Source organism: Poecilia latipinna, unplaced genomic scaffold (genome assembly GCF_001443285.1).
Source record: "Poecilia latipinna isolate Pla-1442-1.1 unplaced genomic scaffold, P_latipinna-1.0 Scaffold8, whole genome shotgun sequence".
NCBI lineage: Eukaryota > Metazoa > Chordata > Actinopteri > Cyprinodontiformes > Poeciliidae > Poecilia > Poecilia latipinna.
Genome location: NW_015112624.1, coordinates 334,622 through 354,822, shown reverse-complemented (window position 1 = coordinate 354,822; position 20,201 = coordinate 334,622). Strand labels below are relative to the sequence as shown.

The window sequence follows — 20,201 nt, the reverse complement described above, 5'->3', positions numbered from 1 at the left end:
AACAAGATGCCGATGAGAATGCATCTTGCAGTCAGTCTTTCTTTTATTTATTACAATACTAATCGAATATAAAAAGTGGATATTATGCAACAGTTTACAGAAATACAATCAAAACAGAGAGTGCTCATGCACTTCTTGATGCATTTGAGCAAAACGACAACTCCCATACTGGAGGACAAAAAAAAAAGCAGGACAGATCTCCGCGGCAACCACAGTAGTGCTGCTTCTGTGTGTAGAGACATTAAACGCATCACACACCAAGGGCCAGACACAAAGTGTGAGAATGAAATGGTGCTAAAGGCATCGCATGGACGAAGCTATTAACGGCTTTCTTCATAATCCCTTAATAACTTCTAAAAATGAACGACTACATGAACTAGAAAACAAGACAGCAGTAGAAAAGGTTTTTGTGGAAAATAATAAAAAGAAAGTAACCTCCATTATTCTTGCTGAATTGTTCAAATCTTTCTTATGCAAGTTTTTTTTTTCTTAAAAAGCACTAACACCAGATTTTAAGGCACTTTTCTGCTCTACAGGTGGGAGTTTAGTTTGTCACCCCTAATGATTTACAGGCACCCTAAATTTTAAAAAGGCCACTAATAGTTTCACAATAAGCACAAACAAATGTTTCTCTTTTAAGGTACAAACCGAGGAGAAATGACATGGCTGCTGAGTAAAAACTTAGGGGATGTCTAAGCATTTCTGCACTGAGCTGTACATCATCAGTCCTTTTTCGGTTCCCTTTGAGTTTTTAATGGAAAGGTTTGCATCCTCCTTGTTCAATGAACCAGGAGGATGGATTTCAAGGAACTAAACAAGTAGAACCACATCAGAGTGAATTTAAACATGCAAACTAAGCGGTTATTGATGCATTATGTGCGAGTGACCAGAAATGTAGTCTATCACCATCTCACCTTCTTCGATTCTGCCAGTTTTTGATAGAACAAAAGGAAACTTGGTGACATGAGACGTAATCATGGGAAGTTCATGTTTTTCCTCAAATGGAATGAAAGTTTACCAGAAAAAAAAAACAAAAAAACAACCCTAATCTACTCTGAGTCAGAAAGAAATTATCCTTAATCAGACACAAACAGTTAGTCAGAACATTTCAAGCCACGAGTCGATAACAAAAACTCAACACAATTCATGCTATCTCTTCATCAAACAGTAGGATAAAAAACGCTTGAGAAATATTAAGCTTGCTTTCCCACTGAGGAAATCCAATTGTCAGTAGAAACGGGTCATTTAAATAAACATGAGTGTTTAAGTGAATTACATTCCTAACTATCTGCGACCAGAAGCGTCCCCTTCCAGCAGAGACAGTGTGAACTCTTAAGGTCGAAGGGTTCAAGCAGTAACGTGACAAACCAAAACACACAACAGAACAAACACTTCAGTCAGATATACAGAAATCATGAGCAAAGTTATTGTGAGTCCACGAAGCTGAGCTTCCCCGAGGTACTTCCATATGGATCCGTGTTTTTGTAGTAAGGCAGAGTTGGTCCAGTTTCTAATAATTTCAACAACAACAACAACAACAACAAAAAACCACTTCTACACCCTGTTTTGGAAGAAGTTTTAGAAGGGTATAATCTAGGACATTTTCCAACTAAGAGATCCTGGACCCATTTCTTCTTTCAGGTTTTAAAGCCCACCGTTGTAGGCATAGTCTGCCTTGTTGTGCATGATCAGTTTGTTGTCCACAAAATAGAAACTGTCTGATTTGGTCTCATATGGGTGCTCCACCATTTGGCGAACTGAAACAGGAGAAAAAGAAACACAAAGAGAGTCAACGTGAGGATAACTGGAGGAAGAGCAGCGATCTGGTATTTCTGACAATGGGACGTAAACTCACTCAGGTCTTCGGGAAGCTGTGGAAACTCGTAAATATGTTCGCATGTGTTGCGGCTGTTGGGTATACAGAAGCCGAAGTCGAAGTCGAAGTTCTTGAGGAGCCGTCCCTGGAAGTAATGCCTCTCGATCATACGGAAGCTGTTGATGGGCCGGTCGCCCACTGTAAACTCAACGCTGCAGTTGGACAAAGAGACAGCAGAGACCCTTTTTTAAGCATGTATGGAAAGCGTTGAGTAACGATGACTGTTGGAGGCCGAGGGACTTACGTCGCCCCAACAGTGCGCAGTTTTAGGAAGGCAGGTGTGAACTGGTATCTGACGAAACGCCCCACGCTGGAGTCTGCATCCCCGCTCTCTTCGTCTTTCTCCACATGACCTAAAGCAGAGAATGAATTCACTGGAGGCCATGCAAATATCATTCACATCACAGAGTGGAACTGGTCAGGTATATGGGGAAGAAGGACGGAGTTAAATGCAGGGCAACCCTGGGAGACAACCTGGACGAGGTCACTTTCCAGTAGGAAAAAAATAGACACTGAAAGACTTTTAGGTAGTATTTAACAAGGAACACTGCTGTTTTCATGTTTGTTGACATCACTGAGACACATCTAGATGCAGCTCGTTCAGTATGAAAGCCCCTCAAAACGACTCCATAACCTTTGGTTGTAACTTGCACCTAGCATTTAGGAGTAACAAGCTGTCCATGGTGGGTAAATTGAATGCACCACTTACCACTATTTGGAGGTTTGGCAATCTCAAAAAGAACCGTTCCGGTTTCGAGGTCTCTGATTTTGAACCGTGTGAAGTCGACGCTGTAGATATTATCCTCAGGTCTGCATAGGTAGTCTGAAACACCGGAGAAAAGCTGAATCAGGACCACAGTTGGGGAAATCCTGTTTTGTCCTAAGCAATAAGCTTTACTTTTTTCCTTTCTTGAGAAACCCACAAACAAAAATGTTCAAACATGTCTTTACTTTGAATATTGAGGTAGTGGTTAAGGACCTCTGCACCTTTTCCCGCAGGGTGGAGAGACCATGCAACACCTTCAAAGTACAGCAAGAGAGAAGGAAAGCAACTCATTGTGTGGTCCGGGAAAAGTCCCCAAATAACAAGAAATGCTAGATTAAACTCCAGTCCAATGAGCGCCTGATGACTAATGAAAGGATTTACTGTAACTTGGAGGGTTCTGACAGACTCATGATGAGACAGGGCGGTCACTGCTTGACGGGGAGATTGGAATAAATCCAAGGAAGTCTTTCCCATTTTTGTAGTTCATTTTAACCATGTTTTAAAAGATTTGCAGCAGATGGGCTGTAATTCATATAAGATGCTAAAGAGAATTATGCAGGGTAGACAACATAGAGCACAATAAATAAATAAATAAAAGCGTTTTATGGGATCCCTGGTGAAGATGAGTTTTTTTTAAAAACTTTGTTTTAGAAAACTAAAGAATTATGTCTCCCAAAGAACCACTTCTTCTGGTCACTGAACTCTAAATTGGACAAGGACCTATAATTATCTGGCTTATTAAAAATAAATTGTAAAATAAACCTGAAGCTGATGTTAGAAAAAGCCATATTTTGGGTCAGCAAGTCTTCATAACAACCACGAGACATCAACTGACTGCATGTGCGTGATGCAGGGAAAAAAAACAAACAAACAAACAAACAAACAAAAAAAACTTTTTTCTGTCTTCCTGTCAAATACTCTGACCACAGAGACGTTCAGTCTGATGCTGTGGAGATTATTGGAAACTAATATTAATTAGTTTCAGCAAAACAAAACAAAAACTCTTTAAGTGGGTTTGACGGGAAAGATAAGCACTTTATTCACAGTGTTCGGTATGGTGGAGGATCTATGAGGCTGTGGGACTGTTTTGTCAGAGACTCAGATTGAAAAAAACAACAACAAAACACAATAACAAAAAAAGATACTCCAAACCCCATACTAGCAGTAGTTATAAAACCCATAATTACTACATTCCCTTCTGGCAATTTTAAGCGAATAACAGACTGTACCCAAAACTAATTGTTAATATTTCTACGCTTTCAAAGATGACCAGAGGTGGATAGAAAAGCGTTCATTTAACATTAGCAACAATTAGCACATTTTTTCCCTAAGCCTACTGTTATCAAACCTTATAAAGATAACGTTTATTGGGTTCATAGGATACCTTCCGTGACAACCCGCAGACCCAGGACATGGTCCGGGGAGATATCTGGTCCTAAAGCCCGGAGCTCATCCTCTGTGACCGAAGGCCACTTATCCGTGTGGCTGCGCCTTGACTTCAGCTTCCTCAGCATTCCTCCGCCGGTCTTTCTGTCACGGTTGCTGCTCTCCACCGCTTTGTCTGCGTCCTTCTGCCCCTTCCCGGCTGCCTGTGACGGTTTGTTTCGAGAACTGTTCATATCGCCCACGAAGGCGATAAAGGAGCAGTTTTGTTGTATTTCAGGCACTTTACAAACTGAAGCTATAATTTCAAGATGGCGTAAAGCGTGAGAGAGATGGAAAGCTGAGGCTGGGATTGGCTGGAAGCGATTGAGGCTGCCATGGTTACCAAAAGGGGTGTGAATGGTTTAATGTTTAGATCGCCCCGTTTGTATTTCGACTCTGTATACCTAGAGTTGATAAAAACTAATCGTATTCTGTATGTTTTGATGCACGTTTAGCGTTCGCTTCTCGTCTGAATATTAGCTCAAACGGTTTTTCGACTCCTGGCCGCCTATGAATGGTCTCCAAAGCATAATATATTTCTCAATGATGTCCGCATGGTGGCGCTCGCGCGACAGCTTAACACAAAAGTTTTGTTGACGGAAGTTCCTGCGGAAAAATAGAAGCAACGATGGTGCGGGTGAAGTCGAGGTAAAACACGTGCTTTTAGTTACCTTTGTGTGTTTGAGATGCATCTCTGATGTTATCTGTTTATATCGGCAGGTATTTGTTATGTGAGATAAATGTATCTGACAGGCGCGACCTGCTGAAGCTGGACGATCGAGCTGTAGCGGGGTCCGTGAAGGCAGCAGTGGCCCGCACTCACGGTGACTACGGAGCAGCTCTTTGCAGCATCCGATTCTGCGGTAAGCTGTCAGTGCATGGAGTGGTCGGACTATTTCCTTGATTAGACCGCATACTGCAGTAAAATAGCACTTAACATTGACCGTTCATTGTAAATGCGAAATCCTCGTCAGTAGGAATTGGTAGATAAGTACAACGGGATAAAACTGATACAATTGAAATCAGGATTCATATCTTGCTCTAAACAGGAGCTGTTCAGCTAAAGAACATCAAAATTAGCAGAGACAAAACAGACCTCAGGGGCTCTGATCAACTTATGGTGTTTTACTGTGCAACTAAAATCCACTAACTGTTTGAGATCATCTGTTTCTTCACCAGACTCTAAAGTGAAAACCGTATTAATGAAAGTACCTAAACAAATTGAAACAGTTAGACAAGGATACTTGGAGGGCAATGTTTAGTCAGATTAAAGAAAGGACGAACAGATCAAAATGGAGCTCACCACAGCATTTATATGCCATAAAATTTAACACTGTAACATGTAGCATTGTATTCTTTAAAACATTGAACAAACAAGACATGCAAAAGGTCAAAAAGTTCAAATCAGCAATAAAAGAAGTCCAACCAATAAACCATTCCATATGGAGGTATATACAAGAATTGGACTTCCTAAGAATTGAAGAAAACAAAACACTTTGTGTCTGATGAGTTACGGCACTGTGCACAAGGATCACAGCAAAAGTAAAACCAGTTGACTGGTGAAAAGATCCAGCATCTGGTGAATTATATTTTTCCAGTATCAGAATGAACTAATTTGTCTTTCAAATTGTGATTTAATGTCATCAAAGGGGGCATACAGTTGATATGACTGAAGAATGGCTTTCTTTTAAGGGTGCTAGTGTTTTTTTTACTGTATTTTTTCTGAAAATGTACAAAAACATCTGCAGATGAATTTAAGTTTCCTTGAGATTTTTTTTAAAGACTTTGCAAAACACTTTGACAAAAGAGGTACAGCTTGTTCAACCAGAAGAGTTGGAACATTTGCTTGCCTTAATGCTCTGTTCGCCTTTGATTTATGAAGGTACTCCCGAACTCAAAACATTGCTCGTGTATTGTCATCGGTCTAAATATAAGGTGGTAGTTTAATTTCCTGGTGCAGGAATTTGATTCACTAACACTTTAATCATTTCTCTCTGTCTCTTGTTTTTTTGTTTTCCTTCAGTGAAATATCTGAATGCCCACACTGGAATTGTGTTTCTCCGTTTCCACAAAGGATGTTACAAACTCCTCTGGTCTGCTCTGCCATTCATTACAAGCATTGAGTGTCGTGGACAAATAATCCCATGTTTCTTAAACTGTTTGCATGTTGGAGGTGAGGTGTAAAAAGGAAAAAAACACACAAAATAACACTGAAATACATTAAAATCACTATCAAATTTAGAGTGGTTACTTCTCTACAGGAACAATCAGAACATGTCAGAAGTTTTTGATCCGATACAACACCCGGCAGCTCCATCAAATGCTCCCTAAATATAAAAATAAAGGTAATGAATTAATTAAATTGATCAGTTCTTTCTGGTTTGATCAATTCTTTCTCATTTGATCCAATGTCTTTCTTTCTTTTTTTTTTTTTTAGAAGAAAAAAGGAAGATTCAAGAAGCAATTCTAAGCTGCTCTCTAACAGGTGGAGGCAACAAAGCATTGGAGGATGAGCTGGAGAGTGAAGAGGAGGATGATGAATAAGGAACCAAGGGAATCTCTCTTTTATTTCGTTTTATAGGGTTTTTCAGTGGCTATGTAAACATCGCACTTTGAATAATTAATGAGACCTAACAGAAGCATGGCTAATATTCTACAATTTCTCCAGAAAGTATGTCAGCATAAAAATATCAGTTACGTGGCATGCTAAAAATAATATTGTAATCTAATTTTACGTTTGACATTTTTATGTAATAAAGGTATTTATGTTTTGTCTATGACATTTTTTTCCTTTAAAGAAGAGGGATGTTAGCAGTGTTTGTCATAGTATATAATTATTTATTGTTTTTACATTATTTTCTCCACATGCTCACAAAAACCAGCCGTAGATTCAATGGCATTTATTGTCAAATACAGCAGTAGAAGCAAACGGCTAGATTTTGTTATAGCAATAGAAAACAACATGCTATTTAATATTACTGGCTTTTGTTCAGAAGGACAGTACACTTCCGATTTTGGCATGGCTGGACATTCCCACTGTGTTTGCATTTAGTCATTTTAAATAATTGATTTTAATTGTAGATAGATGAAAGAAAAAAAACAAATCAAATCAGTGCAGTACATTTAATTATTGAAGAGAAACTACCATTACTTCTTTTTAAATTTTTATTTTTACTTGAAATCCCACATACTGCTGTAATTCTTAACCCTATATCCAGTGAACCTTGTTTCAGTTGTTTGAACTTTTTTTCGTTATTATACAGTAGATGCTGGTTTGTCTGAATGAGCTATTTTTCAATGGCCATTTCCTGGCAGGTTAATCAACATCTGCCCTAAAAAGCATGTTCTCTTGTTCTTAAAACTTTGCATAGGGACAAAAAAGAGAGAAGAAAAAAACCCTGACCTTAATCATGCTAAATTTGTTAAAGCAACAGGAAGTCATGCATTAGTGAAATAAGGTTTCCAGATGGTAGTCACCTTAAAAAAGTAACAATGAAATTACGAGTCTATTCATTTTACAGGAATATTTATGGTTGCCATTAACATAGTGACAACTGTGGTTGTGTTAAAAAGATTCTTTTTTTTTTTTAGATTTTTACCTGTACTGAGTACATGGACCCTGAATTAGAAGTTTTTAGGGGTTTAAATTTAAATTTCCATACTAAAACTGTTTATACATATTTAAGCAGTTATAACGGTGGAGGCGGTATATGCAAATATTATAGTTCCTATGGGGGGGCGGCAAGTGAGGAAATTTGTAAGTCCAACAGATTTGTAATTTCTACATTTTCTCAAAGATTTGGGGGCTTTCAGATCGTGAGTGGAGTTCTACTACATTTCCCAGAGTTGCTCGCTCTTATCTTCGCTAACTAGGCTGGCAGCGTTACAAGAAACATCCGGGTCTCTCAGGTTCCTGTCTGGCGACCCGTCGCCATTAGTGCACGCTCTTTACTACGGACCTCGTTTTTAGGCTAAAATTCCCAAATTGGGTTGTTTTCCAGCTTCTGGAAAACATTTAGCGCCTTGTTAAGGGCACGTTGTTTTCCTTAACGAGCAAAAACCCGACAGTCAGAGGGGGTTTTGGCCCCGTTTGGCGAGCTTTCGTCCTCTCCTCTGCCAGGCTTCACGACTTGAGACGCCATAACCGTGTCTCTTTATTTTTCTCTGGTTTGTTTTATGGTCAAGATGTCGCCGTGATGGGGTCTCCGCGTTTGACAGAAATGAATCAGGGCCTTCGCCGCCTGACCCGCACTCACTGCAACCCGCTATTGTCCTCCGTTTCCCCGTTTAATGCTAGAGAGCTCGGCGGCTCTCTGCCAGAAGCTCGGCCCGAACAGCGCTCACTGCACGGAGACAAACATGGAGAAAAACCCCAACAGCAGCACCAGCAACAAGGTTCCGCCCCGTTCCAGCTCCACAGGCCCACCGCCTGGAGAATCTAAGCCCAAAACAGGTACAAATACACTCAAAAATTGTTCCTTGTGTTTGTAAAGCTGTTGGATATTTGCAGCGAAAACCCCCCCAACTCCCCGTGGCGTGCTGGGGCCTAGCAGCAGCAGCGCTGCACAGCTTGTTTATCAGGAGCGACTGACGTCGCCATCAAAACATTTGAGCCAGCAGCAGTCAGAGCTGCGGCTGACACATGCATACAGCTTTTTTACATGTAATATTATATACCCCGGATTAATATACCACAACTCTCCCATACGTGACAGCTAAAACTCCACCAGTTCAACTTCTTAATCATTGAAAGTTAAGTTAGTTTTGATGGAAGCCAGTATAAATTAACCTTTATTCACGGTGCACTTTACACACCCAAAGTGACCTGAAAGGGCTGTACAGGTCCATAAAATAAAACATAACCAATAAAACACAAACACCTAGAATAAAACAGACAAAAAAAGGGAGAGAAAATAATATTTTTTTACCTTGTATATTAATATTTATTTATTTATTTTAGTTGAACATTTTGTAACCAGTCTTTGCTTCATTAAATGATTAGCAGCTTAGTTACCTGAAAAAAAAATCCAAACTACTGTAGGTCAGCAGCTTCCTTAATTAGCTACATTTAAAAATAAATAAAATAAATACATTTGAACAACAATACCACTATCTTAATTCATTGTTGAAAAGTGACAGTTCCTGTTGCTCATGCTAAAATATTATTACAGTTAACTTTTTAAAAAATGTTGCATGTTTGTTATACCAGTATTATTGTATTCAATACTAATGTGTATTAAGCTACTGCAGCTTAGTTGGAGGAGCTTTTTTTTTTCTAGTAAAACTTTTTCAGTAAAGTCTCTTTGTTGACACAAAAATAATGATTTTATTAAAAAATTTTCATTTTAATTTACTCACCATTTTGGATCAGTTGTTTTAACAAACCTGAAACAGAAAGATATTAACACAGTTTTGTTAAGTGTTTGTCTCAGATCATATCATCATGACGGTGCTCAGCCACATTTTTGTATTTTGGACATTTTGCTGATATTGTGAAGTTGTTATAAATTTTGTAGTAATTTTCTAGACTGTTAATTTGTTTGCCGTTCAGCTCTTTAGAGGGAAAGCTTGTGTAGCTGTAAAATGATCTGCTTTTGCTGGTTGAGTAGTTGGGCTATCTGCTCCTGAAGATTTCCTGCAGTCGGAAAATGTTTAAAAAAAGAGATTAGCTTAATAAGACTGATTGGTGGTGCTCATTTAATTTCAATGCTAGAACTGTGTGTTGAATTTGTTCTTGTCATAAATTAAGGAACCAGCTGAGCAGTGTGCAGCAAGAGGTGGAGAAGGAGCAGTTTGACAAGAGCATCTCAATATTTTATTTTAGTTTTTTTTAGTTTTCTTTCATTTCTGCAGACCTTGAGGTCCTCTAAATCGATGATGCCACCAGGAGTCCTGGGGTTTAAATTGCAAAAAAGGGAGCTTGAGACATTAAGTCGCCCCAGAGTCAAAATGCACTGCAGTTATGAAAATAACTATGTACATTGCCTCATCTAACCTATTTTATTATTTCTGTCTCAGAAGGTAAAAATAATGGGGGCTCTAAGCGCTACAACCGGAAGCGGGAGCCCTCCTTTCCCAAAGCTGAAAATTTCCCCGGCCCTCGCCGCACCAATTCACAGAAAAGCAAGAATTTCGACAAGAGACCTCCTCAGAGAGGCGGGGGGCGACAGTATGGAGTCCTGGGCGGAGGACGACGTGAGGAGGTTCGTATTCTCCATCGTCATCTTCGCTTTGTTGGGGGTTGCGGGGGGAAGCAGATTCTTTGAGCCTAACTTTCTCATTTGTGCGTCTGCAGGTAGCAGAGACCCGCCGGGCCGAGTTTAGCCCGGCTCAATTTGCTGGACCCAAAAAAATCAGCCTGAATCACCTGCTAAATTTCACCTTCGAGCCTCGCGGAGGCAACGACGGCGTCGGAGACGGCGGCCACTCCTACTGGGGCCGCAGGAACAAGTGGGGCCACAAGAACAAGCCCTTCAACAAGGAGCTTTTCCTCCAGGCCAAGTAAGCAGACCCTGAAGTAGTCGAGTAGAGTTGAAAATGATTTTAGTTATCGATTAATAACAATTAATCAGATTAAACGTTTCAGTCAAGAGGTTAGAAGTAGAAAACTAATGTTAAACTCGTGATGTTTTCGTGTTTCAGCTGCCAGTTTGTGGTGACTGATGACCAGGACTACAAGGCTCACTTCACTGACCCAGACACTCTGGTCAACTGGGACTGTGTACAGCAAGTGGTAAGTATGGATCCATCCAAGCTTATGTCCACAAGAGGTTAAATTGCGTAACGACGGATGTTTTCTGTGCATCGGCAGCGCATCTACAGCCACGAGATGCCGTCTTGCCCCATCTGCCTCTATCCTCCTGTGGCGGCTCGCATCACACGGTGTGGACACATCTTCTGCTGGCCGTGCATGCTCCACTACCTGTCTCTTAGCGACAAGAGCTGGTCCAAGTGCCCCATCTGCTACGAGGCCGTGCACACAGCTGACCTGAAGAGGTACACGAGGAGAGAAAGGCTGCAGACAGGATGCAGTTAATGTTACTTTTGAAACAATTGAGTAGTTGTTAAATCACAGAAGTAGCTTAGCTTCTTTGTGTGTTCAGACAGTGTGAGTATATAAACTGGACTTTTTTTGTTATTGTTGCAGTGTGGTTGCCATGGAAACCAAGCAGTATGTGGTCGGGGACGAAATCACCATGCGTCTGATGCGGAGAGAAAAGGGGGCTCTGGTGGCTATGCCAAGCTCCCAGTGGGTGAAGGTGGAGGAGCCTGTCCGCTTTGGAGGCAAGTGGCTTTTCTTGGCGTGTTTTCACACTTGATAGTCCGGTTCAGTCGGGGATCAAAGTTGCAACAGTTGTTACATATTCAGCTGGTGTGATCCGCTTTCACACTGCTCTGTGTCAAACAAACCAAAACCCTTTGAAAAACGTGTTTGTCTCTTCACCTGTGGTGGCGCTGCACCAAGAGCTACTGAAGGAAACGACATGAAAACCTTACAAGTGCAACTTCCTTCTTCATTAAATGTAAACAGAAATGGAGTAGCATCAGATTTTAGCAGTTGTAGGATTTCTCTTTTGTCTTTGTTAAAAGGTCTCAAGACATTTCTCCCGCTAATGCTAGAGCACGGGCTTGTTTTGGTTGCATTTACCCAGAATGCTCTGTGCTCCGGTCCTCCTGGTGATCACATTATGCATTTTAATCGCGCTGGAGTTCACTTCAACCAAACCGAGACCCATGTTCGCTTTTCTGACCCGCGTCAGAGCACGATCACACATTCACTCCTTCCCAGACGAATCTGACTTAAAAAAATAAACTGTTTAAATTTCCTTCTTAGTGCAGTCTGGACTGAGAAACTTTTCTATTGTCACTGACTTCATAGGAATACCTGTGTTGATTGATCAGGTTGGAAGGCTTTTTATTTGTCATCAGAGAATAATGGTAACTTCTCTTTATTTATCTTTTTTCTTTGTAGACGCTTCTTTGAGTCAGTATTCCAAGCTGCTGCTGACATCCCCGTCGCAGGTCCTGGATTTGGTAACGGAGGAGAAGGGAATCCTGCAGGCTCAGCTGAGCCTGGAGGAGGAACCTGAGGGCTGCTTCATCCAGAGCGCCCTCTGTCTTTTGCAGGTAGGACTGTTTTTCCTGATGATGCGTTTCAAGGAGCAGCAACTAAAGGATATAAAATTAGAAAAACACACAAGCACATAACTGTTTGAATGTTCTTGATGATAGGAGCAGGAGGAAACTCTGCTGAAGCATCAAGTGGCTAATGCAGAAATCCCTGACCTGTCCCCACTGACTCTGAACGATCCTCCTTCCCTGCTGGATGAGGTGGTGACCACTACCCTCAGTGCCAAGGTAACTCTAAAACCGCCTGTTTTGTGATGGATCAGAATACGTGCCTTGCATTTTAATTTTCTTTTATCTACAGTTCTTAGTAAGGTTGCAAATTATCGATAAATTAGTTGATCTAAAGTTGATCGACAAAAAATGTTATTTTGTATCAGCTGTATTAAATACTAAAAAAATTTATCGTATTTTCTCACATTATTAAACTTTCACATTTATAAAATGTGAAAATGTGCTAAAGCTTCAGTTTTGTAATTTTCAGTTGACACGCTTAAGGATGACCAATAACGCCCTCTGCTGGATGTCAGCCAAACTACAACACTAAAAAACGGCCTAAGAAGACTTTATTAGTTAATTGACTGGAACTAATTTTAATCTAATAAACCATTAACTGACAATTAATTGAGTTGATTGATTGTTTGCATTTGTAAATTCTACATTAAGACTCCGTCCCTCATTTCTCTTGCAGCCTGTGCTGCAGTACTCCTCGGCTTTTGACGACGAGGTGGCGGAGTTCCCACAGGACACAGCTGCAGAGCTGCCAGGTAGTCCCGACGCTGTCCTAGAGAGCGTCCTGGAGGAGCCCCCCGAGAGCGTCCTGGAGGAGCCCCCCGAGGCTGAGCCGGAGCCCCAGCTGGAGGAAGAGAGCCCAGCCAATCAGATGGAGTCCGCCCGCCCCTCTGCTGCTGTGGTGCACGGACCGTACTACTATTTCTACCAAGGTGTGCAATTCCCTCCCCTGTCCAACACCATGTGTGTAGAGATTATCTTCATCATTTGTTATCATTGTTTTTCAAAATTTTGTAAAAAAAAAAAAACAAATAAAAAATTGCAGAAATTAGATTGTGTGCTTTAGAGTTTGGTTTTAAATAATTCAATGTTTTTTTCCTCTCTGTCAGCTGACGACTGCCAGCAGATGTTCCTGCATCCCATCAACGTGCGCTGCCTTCTGCGTGAATACGGCAGCTTGGAGGCTTGTCCCGACTCCATCACTGCCACAGTGGTGGAGATAGTAGGACACACAGTCAATGAGGTCAGCAAAAAATAAAAAATAAAGAAATGCTTGTGGAAAACAAGTATTAAGTTACTAAAAGTAATAAATGGATTTAAAGCTCTTCTTTTCAATAAAAAAAAGAGTTGATTTACTTTGTCAACATGTTCGCTTTAGGTCTACAAATAAAACTGTTTTGTTGGTTTATTTCAGGAGATCCGTCGTCGGCATCGCTATCTGGCTCACCTGCCGCTCACCTGCGAATTCAGCATCTGCGAGTTGGCCCTGCAGCCGCCGATCCTGTCCAAAGAAACTCTGGACACGTTTGCTGGTTTGGACACTTATTTTTTTTAATGTTTTTTTTGTACTGTTTTAACAGTCTTCACCATCAGCATGTAAGACTCTTTTTTTTTTTAACACCCAAGTTATCCATCAAACTTTTAGATGACTTGGAGAAGAGAAGGCGCCTGAGGCAGAAGAAGGCGAGGGATGAAAAACGCAGGGAGAAACGCATTGAAATGGAGGAGAACAAGAAGCAGGGGAAATGTAAGAGAAGTCACTTTAAACTTGTAGAACTCTCTGTGCGATTCCAGGTTGACGTTTCTTTTTGTCCTGTCAGATCCCGAGGTACATATTGGACTGGAGAACCTTCATCATTTCCCAGCATTCGGCTCCCCGCCCCACTACAGCAGCCCGCCAATCCAACCCGATTTTACTTTAGCTCCTCCATCTCCCCTCAGCACCAGCCCTTCCTCAGGTAAGATTCCCGTTTAGGTTTTATCCGTGTCGGAACATTATAAAATTCCCTCTAAATTCCCCCTCCTCCTCCTTCGTTTCAGATGGGATTAGCTTCCCGAGCCTGAGTGTGTCCTCGCCTACTGTGGGTAGCGTGGAGGACGATTCCCACTGCATGTCCTTTGCACAGGTGTGTGTTCAGTGAACATATGTAGATCAACCAATGGCGACAAAGTGATTAACTCCATGTGTTAATTCTGTGTAGATGCTGAAAGACGGGAAAGCCAGAGCTGATGCTGGGCTCAGGGTCACTCCAAAGAAAGGTGACACAAACCAAAGAATCATTTAACTAATTATTGATGTTTAAAAAAAGAGTAGTTATAGCCCTTCAATATTTGCACATTTCCCACTCAGCCATTTAGATTCAGGTGTGTTGGAGCAGAAGTGCATTAAAAGTTGCAGGACTGGAGCTGCAGGCCCTCCCTGTGTTTAGATTAACTTAGCATAACCCAGTACACAACTGTGAAGGTTTTGAACAAACTTTGCAGAACCAAGCAAACACTCCAGCTCCAGTTGCAATTAAAATTTTACTAAAGGAAATTTAAGGTAAATCTGTGTCAGGCTTTAACGTTTTCTTTTCATTTTTTAGAAAAATTGTATCATTTATCTTCCAATTTGAAATGTTGCACTGCTTCAGATAGTTACTGTATCACAATGAATCCTAATGGAAATATGTTGAAGGTTGCGGTTGGAAAAGGCAAAACGTGAATCGGTCAAGGAGCTGAAATCCATTTTTTCGACTGATAGGATTGTTTCCAGCAAACATTTTGTAATAATTTCACTAGTATCTACGAATGGTAGGTCTGGGTTGTTGTTGGAATAACTTGCGTTAAATGCAACAATGGTGGTTTGATGAGTTTGAGTTGAAGCACATCGGTGAAAGCAAAACGTCATGAACTTTTATACATGCTGTTTGTACATATCCTTTCAGGAGAATTTCTGACTACGGATTGCATTTTCTCCCGTGCAGACAAGCTGCTCGCCCCCCCAGGGGCAGACAGCGACGGTGAGAGCGACGGCTCGGATCGCTTTCCCGTGCCCAGCTTTCAGAATTCCTTCAGTCGGGCTTTCGAGAAGGCCCTTCTGCAGCTGGACAGCGGTCCCGCCGCCCCGCCGCAGCCTGTGGTAGAACCAGGTCAGCAACCGTGCCATCGTCCAACGATCCGATTGGCTGTCAGTCGACGCGCACTCACTCACTCACTCTCTCACTCTCTCATAATCTTGTGTTTCAGATGAAAAGGGAGGGAAGAAGAAAAAGAAGAAACAGAAACTTCTCTTCAGCACATCCATGGTTCACACAAAGTAGAAAGAAAAAAAAAAGTTCATTTAATGATTTTGTTTCTTTGGGTCTTCCTGCTGCTTGTGTTTTATTTTCCTCCCCAGACGTTGGAAATCTAAGCTATGAAAGTAGGATTTACCGTGTAGCCAAAGCTCACATTACTTCAGATCCCATTGCTGCTGCTTTAGTTGTTTTCCCATCAGTTTCATTTCCAATCAGTTTGTCTTTTTTTGTCCAACCGGACCCATCACACTGAAAGCTTTCTGGGTAACCGCGCAGTTCCGATGCAAGGTAAACGAATATAACAAGTTGCTGTCTTCTAATATTTGTTGAAGCTTTCAGACATTTCATATCTTCCAAGTACATAGTTTGACACAGCTTCCAGAGTATTGCACCTAGGATGTATTACTACTACTAATAATAATATAGGCCAGGTCATGTGGAGGTGCTTCATACTAGAGTAGCAGTCAGCCAGCTGCAGGTATGTTGCACCTACACCACATCATCCTGGACGCCTGCCTTCCAAATAGTTTTGGAAAAGATGGAGCTGTTGCATTTTCTAGCTCTATCATAAGGACATGTTTTAGTACAAGAAAGAAAACAGTATTGTTAACTAAAATAATATCAGTTCTGTTCACTCTATAAAGCATCTCTGCTTGTTGAAAGCTGAAACACGCACTTTCTTTTTCCTTCAGTTTGTCCTGCTTCATTTTCTGATTGGGAATGTTTACCCTAACTATCATTATACCCAGTTGAAATTTGTTTGTGTGTGCCGGAGGATGTGCGGAGCTGGAGGATTGCTGAGATTTGGGCTCATGCTAACTATGAAGTGGATTGGATTTTTTTTTTTTTTTTTTTTTTTAGGGTTCTTCAATTCACCTATATTTTTGAGCAGGTTTATGGGGCAGACAGCATAGTTAGTATGTTGTAACAAATAAAGATTTATGCACAATTATAACCGTGTACCGTAATTTCTGAAATCATGTTCATGCAGTACTGCTCTTGTTCCACAAGAGGGCAGTGCTGATAACGCCCACAGTGTACCAGGCAAAGCTGTCACTGGCCGTTCTCCACCGAGTGGAAAACTGCTGCAAAGTAGTCAATTAAAATACAAGTTATTCTTTGAGACTTAATTGATTTTTTTTTTACTAGAGTAGATTGTTAATTTGTATCAAATTTATTATCCAAATACAAATGTATGTAAAGTTATTTATTTTCCGTTCGTTGGAAACCGGAAGTTAGAAGCTAACACTTCACACTTTCGGATTACTAGGTTTTATTCACGTACCTTTTAAATTGGGTTCTCGGGCAGTCTTACTGTTTTTAATTTTGCATCACTTCGGTAATGTGTTGAAGTTCGCCATTTAGTGTGGAATTCAACATTTTTTAAAGTCTTTTGTATGCCTTTGGAAGAAAGAGGCATCTGTGTTAAGATTTTCTTTGTGCCATTAGCCTATTATTCAAAATACATGTTCTTTTAGAAATAAGGTATCGCAAATGATTCGTTTTTTAATTCTGCTCCCCATTATAGTATTAATGTTCTATCGTTTTCAAATTGGTTCAAGATACTTTCCTCTGTTCTGTAAATCTACCTATTTGAATTTATGTGAAGGGGATTTAAAAAAAAAAAAAACTGCTCAGCTTTAGGTTCACAAAAAAGTACGATTCCAGTATGTGTAAATTAGACGGGTAGTGTTATCTTGAATATTTAATGACTAAAATTGTAATCTTTCTAACATATAATCTTTCAAATATAATTTTTGTGTTTCCAAAAGTGAAGGTCAGCGGCACACTGAAAAAAATAAATTTGCTAACCATACCTTTCTGTAAAAACGGCACAACTCAGCTATAGCTTGTCATATATAAAACATTATAGTGTTTTTGGTTTGTTTTTAATTTTGCTGTAAGTCAAGATAAATTATAATCATCCCTCAAAATAAGCCTCTTTGCTCACCTGGCTTTATGCTGACATCATAAAAGGCATATTTGAACAGAGCTTTTTCCAGTACTTCTGTATATTTCTTGTTTGCCCTTTATATGCATATTTCTACTCAACTTCCACCTTCACATGTGGTTATTTGAATTCTGAACTCCTGCAGCAAAACCTTTTCAGGAAAATGAAGCAATAAAAAACAGGCATGAAAACTGTTTGTCAAGACAACCACGGCACCAACCACAGGAATGTACAGATTTCCTTACTAGAAATGTTCAGACTTCATTTACAGTCTAATTATTTTTAAAAAATCATATGGATTTGATGAAGACGGGTTTTGAAATCACATTCAACTGTTTTGCAGAAGCGCTCTACTTTCATGGTCCTTTATTTTGAAAGTATTGACCGGAAAGGCGGTAGCCCGTGTGTCCAGCTTGATGGATCTTTGTAGCTAACCAGTCAGACTGCTTGTTGGCTGCTCAGCGCTGTCTGGTCGGTCCTGTCAACAACACTGCAACCTGAGACGGGATAGCCAGTCATTTGGCTAGCTGAGTAAACCAGCTAAATTAGCCACACTGCTAGCCTCTGTATTAACTAACTACCGAGGCTCTGGGACTACCGTGCAAAGTTGGCTGAATTTAACCCAGTTTGGAGTTGATTCGACGGTGGCAGAGGAAAAAAAAAAACAAAAACAAAACACTTCTCCGTTTGGTAAGTTGTCTCCAGAATGGATAAACCAGGCAGAGAAAGAAAGACAGGTTCAGTCAGTGTTTCCATTTTGAAAGTTCAGCTTCTTGAGTTGTTAGCCTTTCGGTTGCTAGCGAGCAATCTGTTGATGCGGTTTATAGGTCCTCCTGTTTTAAGTCTCCATGGTTGCTCATAAGTCCGAGCTCTTCATTAAGTGTGAACAAGTTTTTTTTTTCCCAGTGAAATTCTGTCCTGTTCGGTGCACGGCCAAAATTTGCGTTTCGGTAAATTCGACCGGATACTGTCCCTACTGATCCAGATAGTTGGGATGAGCTGGGAGGAAACAAGGAAGAGATAACACTTGTTGAAATGTTTAAACTAAAACAGCTTTGGCTGTCTTGTACGCCGTTGTTATTGACCAAAATATGAATTATCAGACACGGTTTCTGAACGCGTGTGTCATAAAATCTGCATTCACTGGCTTTTACTTAGAGCTGCACCAGTCGGACTTTTCCCGACCGATACCAATTTCCTTTCTCTTCCTATTTCCTCCTTTGAGTTTTATCTGGGCAGACTTTTTATGTGCTCCAATTCTGGAATTAATCACATTAACTTGGAGGGGAAAAAAAATCCACGTCTCTTGATTGGTTTTGTTGTTTGATTCAAGTAGAATTAATGTAATTTATTGTCCAAAACTTATGTTCTTAAACCTCTCTGATATGTAATAATCGTCCATTCAAATGTCTGACAGACTGATTTTGCTTTCTCTTGCTGTTACCGTCATGTATTTATATGTGAGCAAGCATCTTAACACATAAAATTAGCCTCTGATTATTTACGACTTTGACTTATTTACAGTTACATTTATTTATGTTTAAACTTGACTCATTTTTCCTCAGTTGACTCTTTCTTTGATCAACAAGACCAAAAATGCAAAAATCGGAATACTTTTGCATGCTTATTTGACTTATTTTTTATTTATTTTTTTAGAAAGAATATACCACATATTAACTAATTGCGGAAATTTTGCGAAAATTTATTTCGGAAATGTTTAAAGTTTAAATGTACACCAATCGATAATTATCTGGAGATTGAAATTAGCCAGTTATTTCTTGATTGGCCTCTGATTGATAAGTTATAAACATATGCTGTGTATCGGTCAGACGTCTCCTTGCCAATGCCGATCACTGAATCGGCATCGGACTGACTGTTGGAAGCTGAAACTCTGAGAAATCTGTGGAATAAATTCTTACGTCAGCAAATGTTGCAAGTCAAATAAATCAGAGAGCCATAAAATAACTTGACTTTAACTTATTAGTTTAGGTGAAACAAAAAGACAGCTGTGTTCGACTTTTGTATTGTTTAGATTAAATATCAGGTAGTTGATTTACAGTAGTCTTTTAATTCACCCCCCCAAAAAATCACGTTTGCTACTGTACAAAGATATTCTCACAATTCAAATCTGATGATGTTGAGAGTCGTATGCAGTGATGTTGAAATTGGTTAGGGTTTTTTTTTACTCGTATAGGTAATGTTTTTTTTACCTTTAATTTTCAAATAAAACACAGTTCACACAGCTTACTGAATGATTATTTATGTATAATATTCCTTTGGGTGAGAAAAGGGTATCAGCAGGTTAATATTAAAAAATAAATTAAAAGATGCAAATAAACAAATAATTCAATTCATTTTTAAAATAAGAAAATACAAATTTTGCTGCCTAAACCAGCTTTCCTTCATTTGAACCAGATGAAGTAAAACTACACCACTTGAGGAGTTTTGACTGAAACATATTTTCAATAAATAAATATATTTATTGAAATGCATTTATTTCAATAAATATAATAATAACAATAACAATAATAATAATAATAATAATAATAATAATATATATATAAACATAAATAGTTTTTAGCTTAATTTCACTGCATATCTTTTTTTTTTTTTTTTTTTTTACTGAATGGCCTTTTTTTGAGTCTGCATACTCAAGTTAACAATCTCCAGGATCTAATATGCTGCATAAATCAATATTAATCAGTAAAATCATCTTGTCGTATTTATAATATAAGTTTTCTTACATTGCAAAAAACGTCATGTTTA

General features: G+C 39.7%; 4 protein-coding genes across 5 annotated transcripts in view; 3 read left to right on the top strand and 1 right to left on the bottom strand.

The window, feature by feature from the left end:
• Positions 1-7: 7 nt before the first annotated feature.
• Positions 8-4,399, bottom strand: unc119b (unc-119 lipid binding chaperone B). The gene is made up of 5 exons (XM_015028094.1): positions 4,027-4,399; positions 2,586-2,699; positions 2,121-2,229; positions 1,856-2,028; positions 8-1,757 (listed from the first exon to the last, which is right to left on the bottom strand). Exons 1-5 carry the CDS (start codon positions 4,259-4,261, stop codon positions 1,645-1,647), a joined length of 744 nt encoding a protein of 247 aa, XP_014883580.1. The 5' UTR covers positions 4,262-4,399; the 3' UTR covers positions 8-1,644.
• Positions 4,400-4,442: 43 nt separating this feature from the next.
• On the top strand, positions 4,443-6,847 carry pop5 (POP5 homolog, ribonuclease P/MRP subunit). The gene is made up of 5 exons (XM_015028205.1): positions 4,443-4,715; positions 4,788-4,930; positions 6,091-6,240; positions 6,329-6,412; positions 6,505-6,847. The coding sequence occupies exons 1-5, from the start codon at positions 4,696-4,698 to the stop codon at positions 6,609-6,611; spliced, it is 504 nt and encodes a 167-aa protein (XP_014883691.1). The 5' UTR covers positions 4,443-4,695; the 3' UTR covers positions 6,612-6,847.
• A 1,112-nt stretch (positions 6,848-7,959) lies between these two features.
• Positions 7,960-15,522, top strand: rnf10 (ring finger protein 10). Of its 2 annotated transcripts, none has more exons than XM_015027689.1 (17): positions 7,960-8,520; positions 10,086-10,270; positions 10,363-10,568; positions 10,710-10,800; positions 10,879-11,063; positions 11,215-11,351; positions 12,040-12,194; positions 12,300-12,425; positions 12,886-13,138; positions 13,316-13,449; positions 13,621-13,738; positions 13,852-13,953; positions 14,027-14,164; positions 14,247-14,332; positions 14,408-14,465; positions 15,173-15,337; positions 15,435-15,522. In XM_015027689.1, exons 1-17 carry the CDS (start codon positions 8,358-8,360, stop codon positions 15,506-15,508), a joined length of 2,376 nt encoding a protein of 791 aa, XP_014883175.1. In that variant the 5' UTR covers positions 7,960-8,357; the 3' UTR covers positions 15,509-15,522. The 2 variants fall into 2 exon arrangements, with proteins under 2 accessions (XP_014883175.1, XP_014883167.1); XM_015027681.1 differs by having other exon boundaries at positions 15,134-15,337.
• Positions 15,523-17,807: 2,285 nt separating this feature from the next.
• Positions 17,808-20,201, top strand: part of LOC106944553 (trichohyalin) — a 37,095-nt gene continuing 34,701 nt past the window's right edge. The window contains exon 1 of the mRNA XM_015027603.1: positions 17,808-18,125. The gene's annotated coding sequence lies outside the window, so the exon portion shown is untranslated. The remainder of the gene's footprint in view (positions 18,126-20,201) is intronic.

Excerpts from the sequence above, each read along its gene's own strand:
- unc119b (XM_015028094.1), bottom strand. The coding sequence starts at position 4,261 with ATGAACAGTTCTCGAAACAAACCGTCACAGGCAGCCGGGAAGGGGCAG. Across the intron at positions 2,230-2,585 it reads TGCCAAACCTCCAAATAGTG|GTCATGTGGAGAAAGACGAA; the intron begins GTAAGTGGTGCA and ends TCTCTGCTTTAG. Across the intron at positions 2,029-2,120 it reads CTGCGCACTGTTGGGGCGAC|CGTTGAGTTTACAGTGGGCG; the intron begins GTAAGTCCCTCG and ends GTCCAACTGCAG.
- rnf10 (XM_015027681.1), top strand. The coding sequence starts at position 8,358 with ATGCTAGAGAGCTCGGCGGCTCTCTGCCAGAAGCTCGGCCCGAACAGC. Across the intron at positions 11,064-11,214 it reads CACACAGCTGACCTGAAGAG|TGTGGTTGCCATGGAAACCA; the intron begins GTACACGAGGAG and ends TTATTGTTGCAG. Across the intron at positions 12,426-12,885 it reads CCACTACCCTCAGTGCCAAG|CCTGTGCTGCAGTACTCCTC; the intron begins GTAACTCTAAAA and ends TTTCTCTTGCAG.
- pop5 (XM_015028205.1), top strand. The coding sequence starts at position 4,696 with ATGGTGCGGGTGAAGTCGAG. Across the intron at positions 4,716-4,787 it reads ATGGTGCGGGTGAAGTCGAG|GTATTTGTTATGTGAGATAA; the intron begins GTAAAACACGTG and ends TTATATCGGCAG. Across the intron at positions 4,931-6,090 it reads TTGCAGCATCCGATTCTGCG|TGAAATATCTGAATGCCCAC; the intron begins GTAAGCTGTCAG and ends GTTTTCCTTCAG.